At 33.5% G+C, this 7303-nt stretch overlaps 1 protein-coding gene across 1 annotated transcript; it reads right to left on the reverse strand.

The window, feature by feature from the left end:
• Positions 1 to 5281: 5281 nt before the first annotated feature.
• Positions 5282 to 6306, reverse strand: LOC131370459 (uncharacterized). The gene is made up of 3 exons (XM_058417809.1): positions 6226 to 6306; positions 5690 to 5990; positions 5282 to 5602 (listed from the first exon to the last, which is right to left on the reverse strand). The coding sequence occupies exons 1-3, from the start codon at positions 6279 to 6281 to the stop codon at positions 5282 to 5284; spliced, it is 678 nt and encodes a 225-aa protein (XP_058273792.1). The 5' UTR covers positions 6282 to 6306.
• Positions 6307 to 7303: the final 997 nt, after the last annotated feature.

The raw sequence follows: 7303 nt of genomic DNA on the forward strand, positions 1-7303 counted from the left end.
TGATCCACTTTCAGCAGCAGTGATTTCTTTTATAAAGCTTAATGATTTGGCAATATAAGTGACACATGATTGGATTACATATAATCAGATTTCCAGCATTTGTAATGCTTTTGACAGTAAATGAAGACAGGTGAAAGTAATGGTCATTCAAATGAGCAAATGTAATTTCATTATATTTCCTGTAAGACTGAAGTAAGCAAAAGTTATGACCTATAGCAATGTTTCTCAATCTAACCACTCTTATTTTCTGCAGCAACCCAAGTGTAAATAAAGTTTTCTTATTTAGATTTTATAAGTGACACACTATTGGATAGCATATGTCACATCTTTCCTAATAGAGATTTCCTGTATTTGTAATGTCTCACCTTCGACAATGAAGAAAGATGGAAGTAGTGAAGTAATTGTGGAGTTGTCCGGCATTATCAGACGCAAAAAATGTACTCAGAGTTTCATTGTATTTCCTATAAGACTGAAAGTGTAGCAAAGGTTATGACCTCTAGTACTCACAAATCTAACCACACTTGACTGTAAATTTATGAGATTTATGAGACTGTAAATATATTTAAGAGATTGTAAATTTAATATTTATTATTTATGACCTGCATAAATCCTTCTTCCAAATGTAATAACGTAATCTATCTATCTATCTATCTATCTATCTATCTATCTATCTATCTATCTATTGGGGCAGGATTAAAAATATGTTAATATAAATTTTTATTTAATCAAAACATTACAATATTTTTGTGTTCTAAAATTATATAATTGGTCATAAAAATAATTAAAGTAAAAAATTAAATAATTGAAGAAAATTATTTAAATGGCCTTCAACATTTTTTGTGTTGTTACACAAAAAAAAAAGTTGTCACACAAAAATTACACATTAAAGTGCAATTTAATGCCATTTAAAGAGTTCATCATACTTCTTCTTGTGCATGTTTTGCTTCTTATTATCATTATGGGCCAAGCACAGAAGTAGCTTTTCACTTGCTGTAATTGTTAGAATTTTTCACTATAGGTTTTATTATACTTTCTCTCACAGGAGTGTATAGGAGCCCATAGAACCTCTTGGTTGATTTTAATGAAATTTGGCACACTGATAGAGGAAAGTCCATAGTATTGAGGCATGAAGTCTGGGTTCAATCCATCTATATATGTAGTGCCACCAATAGGCCAAATGTCAAGGTACATTTTTGTTTATAACTTTTGAACCGTTAGTCCTAGAGTTGTGATCTTTTTTTCTATTGAATCCTTGAGTCATAGCAATTTGAATCCGTTAGCAGTGGCAGTAAAGTCTACCATATTGGATCTTCCACAATTTTGAATTTTTTGCAATGAAATTTTGCGATCTAATCCTAGACTGTTGATTCTATCACCACCAGTTTTAGTACGTATCATCAACAGAGGGTCCTGCCCAAAAATATTCAAATAATTTAGCTGGAGAAACAATGTGGCCAATGTGAATTAACATCTATGGCGAAGATGCCAGAACAGAAACTGAGACATGTGTCAGCAGTGCTTGGTTAGAGTCATACCAAATTTGATGTACTTTATTATTAGGGAGGGGTGCCCAACAAGTTTTATGAAATGTGGACACACGGGGACACTATACAAAAAAACAATGGAAAAAATTTGAATGCTTATAACTTCAGAATCAGAAAAAGTTTTATTGCCAGGTACAGCAAAGGGTTAGCAAAGAGCACTTTACAGTACTAGGAATTTGTCTTGAACCAAAGCAAAAGTTTCAGCCTAAGTTATTGTTCATTGCAACAGTAAAGAACCCTAGCTGGAAAGGTATAAAAACCTGTGTGTCTGCCATTTTGTTTTTTGGCCATCATGATATTTTTTTAAAGGTTTTCTATTGGCTGCAGACCGTAGAAGCCCTAGTTGGACATGGGTGGCATCTGGTACCCTCAGAGAACACAGTCCAAGGTATCCAGGCACCAAATTTGTAGCATCACCAAAAGGCCAAAATTCAGAGTACATTTCTGCCTATAATATTTAAGCCGTTTGTCAGAGTTGGGTTTCTTATTTCCCCTGAATCCCAAGTCATGATGAATTGAAAAGACTCTTGCAATTTATTGGATCATACTGTATTTCGAATTTTTGGAAAAACCTACTTTTGCAAACTAATCCTATCACCACAAAATTTGGCACACGTTATCTACAGAGGGTTCTGACCACAGTTTGTTCAAAGTTGAAATGATACTACTCTACTAATAAACTTTCACTTCCCCATTACTCTGCCATCAAAGCAAATATTTCAACTATTTTTTGTGTCCAAGTTAAGGATCCTGTCTGGGAACTTATGAAATCTCCCTGTCAGCCATTTTATGTTTCATTCATCTCTGATTATGACAAAATCACATTTAACTACCTCCAACTACTATTGTTTTTAAGAGTTGTTAAAGGATAGTTGCCAGGTTGAACAATATGGCCATTGTGTATCCACAAATTTGTCCTTAAAGGTGCCATAAAGGAAAAGTGATCATAACTTTTTTTTTATGGCACCTTTAAGGACAAATAACTCAAGGCTTTTGCTCATTGGCATAAATGTCAGTGCACATGCTTACCAGTACACTGTAAAAAAAAAAAAAAAAAATTCTGTAGTTGCCAGAATTTTACGGTAAATTGTACAGTGACACTGTTCACCACTTTACGGTATGCTTTATTAGCAACCGTAAATTTCACAGTTGAGAACTGTTGTTTTTTTGTTTTTTACAACAAATTACTATTAAAAAAACAGACAGAAGGTAAACCTGTTTACGGTAAACTACTGTAAAATAAATACTGTAAACCTAATTACAGTCTTTCTCAGATAAAAACCACAACACAACCGTATATCATATTATGGTATTTTATTGTAAAGTTCAAATTTACAGTAAATTACTGGCAGCTGTGGTTGCCAGAATTTTACTGAAAAAAATACAGTACAACACATAATGCATTACAGTTGGTTTGCTTAGATTTTACTGTCAAAAACTTTTTATGATAAATTACTAAGTGAATAAGGTCCACTGTAAACCAAGGCACAAAAATATCATTGTCAGACTAAAGCAAGAAAACATGTACATATTCAGTGTTGTAAACAGTTTAAATTGATCAAACACCTTGTCCAATACTCACAAATTAGTAATGAAATCTTGAAAAAACAGCACATGTCCATATGATTGGATAATCCATGGTGAAATAAACAAACATTATGTATCAGGGCTTACTTGCCCTGGTTGAACAAGAGGAATAGGCCACTGAGTCCAGATTTGTGTGAAGACATGGGATAGACTTGGACATGATGTTCAAGAAACTGGAAGCTACAGCATGTACTGTCACTAGTTCAGCTTGAGGACTTGCATGTTGTCCACTGTGGGCTGATATGATCCCCTTTGCAGCCAGAAAACATACACAAAGCACATGTTAGATTGATGCAGTGTTTGAGCACGATGCCTACAGAGAGATAAACAGCCTTCTAGTTGTTCAATAAGTGGTTCAAATATGTTAAACTTTACTCCAATGAATTATACATTAATGAAGGCAATATTTATTAATTAATTAAATAATTATAGTTTTGCAGGTCATTTTTATAACTGATGGTCTCAGGGAGAAAGTTCTCATTTCAGAAACATTTCATATGAGTCATCATAAGCATTTATTTTTATGTCTGTTGACATGAAGTCTAAACACAGTTGCCTCCACTGAAGCAATCAATAATCAAATTGCCAAACAAAAAATTACAATCTTTAAAATACAAAAAAAAAATGGTTCTTGGAGTTTAAAGAGTTTAGAATCTCAACATGTTCCTGGTCATCACAGCGGGCAGCCAGTGGTTTCCTCCAAGTCTATAACCGCTCAGGAGTTTAAATGCATACATGAAATTTTGCAGGTGAAACACTTCAACTGCTTTTTATTTAATAATAAAATAAAAATCAGTTAGTCGTACTATTCCACTGTTAGTCATATTATCACTTACTTAAAACAAAAAAAAAATCAAAACTGTGTTCCATTCATGTGTGTGTGCGCGGGACACCAGGCAAACGAGTGTGTGTTGATCCGTAAAATTTTGAAAAGCACGTGACTTGAGGCTGAGCTCCGATTGGCTTGTTTTAAATCGTCCTTGAACCCTCCCAGTGTCGTTAGCGAATCAAGTTTGTTTTTATATATTTGGCCTCATGTGATTGGAGCATTCTCAACGAGTCTCATTAGCACTCAGCAGATTGCCAGTTAACAGCCGCCATTGATTGTGATTCTTCTACATTCACCGGGTGGAAAACAACGTCAACTAGCACTTTAAAAGAGCATTTCACCTAACATTTCCTTAAACGATAGATATCTACAAAATATGTTTGTAACCATCTCCAAAACACTTAAATCAACAATGTGGTTCATTTCTGTGAAGCCTTCAATGAAGTACAAGTTGCAGCAACAAAAATAAACCTGGGCAATATCAGACACAAATAAACACAACATAAACATCCAGTTACAGCCTATAATCATTTTTATTGGATATAGCACATTAATTATCAGATTCAACCCATATTTAAACATATTTTAATTTAAAATCAACCTAATTTAACGAACATATTCCATATTTTTAACATCTTGTTTCTGTAGAAATGAAGGTATATTTTTGCTGAATGGTGAAAGGTTTTATATCGTAAATTTAAATAAACATATCAGCAAAATCTGTCATTTAGACAGAGTAATACTTTTGATTTTAAGGTAATTACTTGTTTATGAAGTTACAGCATTTTACCATTAATTTTACCAAAATTTTCTATTTTCACAGTAACAATGTGTATTATTTACATATTAGGACAGTAAAAATGAAAGTATATATTGTTTCTTTATTTACGGTCATTTGATGTATGAACTACGGTGATATACTATTTTTGACTTTTTTTTACCGTTGCTATTCCACAGTTTTTTACTGTAATTTTCACATACATTTTTTACAGTGTAGGCCTGCGGTGGGACACACCAAGTGGTATGAAATATGCCCACTTTAAAGACCCGTATGTCCATGAAATTAGTTGTCTACCTGAAGGCTCTGAGGTGTTTGACCCCTTCATTTCTGCTTGCAGCTGTATTTAATCAGATTAATTAGAACTTCATTCTGATTATGAAGCAAATGTTTAAAACTCAGCTAGACTGCTCTTTTTTTAAGTAATGCTATTTTTGTTAATTAAACTGTTAATTAAACATATGAATATGGTCATTTCAAGTAAAATGACATGTCTGTTGATTGAAAAAAAGACAAGCTTGCCAAATTTACAATATGATCAACTTAAGATGTGACAAAGAAGTCATGCTCATTCTGCATTTGCGTGCGGAAAAGGGCACTGGCTTTGCTGATTTTTTCTGCTGTGTTTAGATGTTTGTTCAGTAAAGCTTTGTAATGCCTTTCAGGATGGCCACCCATATTGTCTACTTTCCATGTGTAGTAGACATTGGATTTAGGAATTTCCAGCTTGTTAGCCAGCCACACCCAGAGCCTGGCACAGGGTAGGAGAGCTACAGCAAAGTAGATAGGGTCTTCTGCCATCACCGCTCTGTAAGTGTCCAGATATTTCTTCATGGCTGGTATTGGTTTGATAGGAGGTGTATCCTGTAGTCAGGGACATGGTGTGAAGTTTTAAAAAAAAATAGAAACATCATGTACACGGTGTAGATTTCACAACATTTCCACTCTTACCTTAAAGAAATACTGGAGAAGTAACGTGTCCAAAAAACTCTTGTAACTTGTGTATCTTCCTATCATGAAATCTTGAATGTCTTTTGGTTTTTTGACCTTCTTGCTCATCGTCTTCAGCATATCAGTAACCTCTACCAAGTAGTTGATGTCCTGCAAGGTGAAGTTAACATAGTGCTCGGCTTGCAGGCTGTTGCTTAGCATTTGCTGCATGAAGTCGACATGGAACGCCTCATCTGCGATGTCCATGCTCTTAGTCCAGAGATCCTCATAGACATCCTGCTGCTCGTATGCCGAACTGTAGCTACCACAGTTCAGGAAACTCATCTCAATAAATTATAGTCATTTGCAAAATATTATATTTTACATATTTTTGTTTTTATAATTAACTCCAGACTCCTCACTTCCAAATAAAATAGAAACTGAATAATTTAAAGTGAATAAATCAAGTTGGTTCATTCATCATCAATTTGATTATACCACTTTAAATGTAGGAATACCTAAGCATTTGCAAAAAAAATGTTAAAATCAGTTCTTACCTCAAAGAGGAGAGAAAAAGTACAAATAAAAGTGCAGCAGACATCACTGTTTTCATTACACAGAGTTCTGTAGGATGTAACACTGTAACAGGAGTGATCCACTTTCAGCAGCACTGATATCGTTTATAAAGCTTAATGATTTGGCAATATAAGGGGCACATGATTGGATTGCATATCATCAGATTTCCGATATTTGTGATGCTTTTGAATGAAAACAGGTAAAATTAGTCAAGTCATTTTCTATAAGTGACACACGATTGGATAGCATATGTCACATTTTATCCAAAAGAGATTTCCTTTATTTGTAATGTCTCACCTTTAACAATAAATGAAGAAAGATGAAAGTAGTGAAGTAATCATGTAGTTGTCTGTCGTTATCAGAGGCAATACATGTACATAGAGTTTCACTTATTTCCTATAAGTCTGAAAGAGTAGCAAAAGTGCTACACTTCCAAATGTAATAAATGCAGGAAACTCATCTCAATAAGTTCTAGTCATTTGCAAAATATTATATTTTACATATTTTTGTTTTTATAATTAACTCCAGACTCCTCACTTCCAGATAAAATATAAACCTCCTACAGTTACTGAATAATTTAAAGTAAATAAATCAAGTTGGTTCATTCATCACCAATTTGATTATACCACTTTAAATGTATGAATACCTAAGCATTTGCAAAAATTTTAAAATCAGTTCTTACATCAAAGTGGAAAGAAAAAGTACAAATAAAAGTGCAGCAGACATCATTATTTTATTACACAGAGTTCTTTAGGATGTAACACTATAACAGTAAACCACTTTCAGCAGCAGTGCTTTCTTTTATAAAGCTTAAATATAAGTGACACATGATTGGATTGTAGTTTATTAAATGAGCAAAAATGATAGTAAAGAAGCAATCTTGGAGTTGCCCAGCTGCAACTGTATTTCCTAAGTCTGCAAATATAGCAAAAATTATGAGCTCTAGTACCCACCCTAAACTTTTGATATAAGATTTTATAAGTACAAATATTTATTGATGAAATTCTTTAGTGTAAACATTTTTTCTGTTTTGTTATGGGTCCAATTAAATGGCATTAA

Source organism: Hemibagrus wyckioides, linkage group LG19 (assembly GCF_019097595.1).
Source record: "Hemibagrus wyckioides isolate EC202008001 linkage group LG19, SWU_Hwy_1.0, whole genome shotgun sequence".
NCBI classification, from domain to species: Eukaryota; Metazoa; Chordata; class Actinopteri; order Siluriformes; family Bagridae; genus Hemibagrus; species Hemibagrus wyckioides.

Bases quoted from the DNA above. Each gene is read 5' to 3' on its own strand.
- LOC131370459 (XM_058417809.1), bottom strand. From the start codon at position 6,281: ATGAAAACAGTGATGTCTGCTGCACTTTTATTTGTACTTTTTCTCTCC. The intron at 5,991-6,225 runs GTAAGAACTGAT...GAACTGTGGTAG, and splicing joins CTTTTTCTCTCCTCTTTGAG to CTACAGTTCGGCATACGAGC. The intron at 5,603-5,689 runs GTAAGAGTGGAA...CCCTGACTACAG, and splicing joins TTCTCCAGTATTTCTTTAAG to GATACACCTCCTATCAAACC.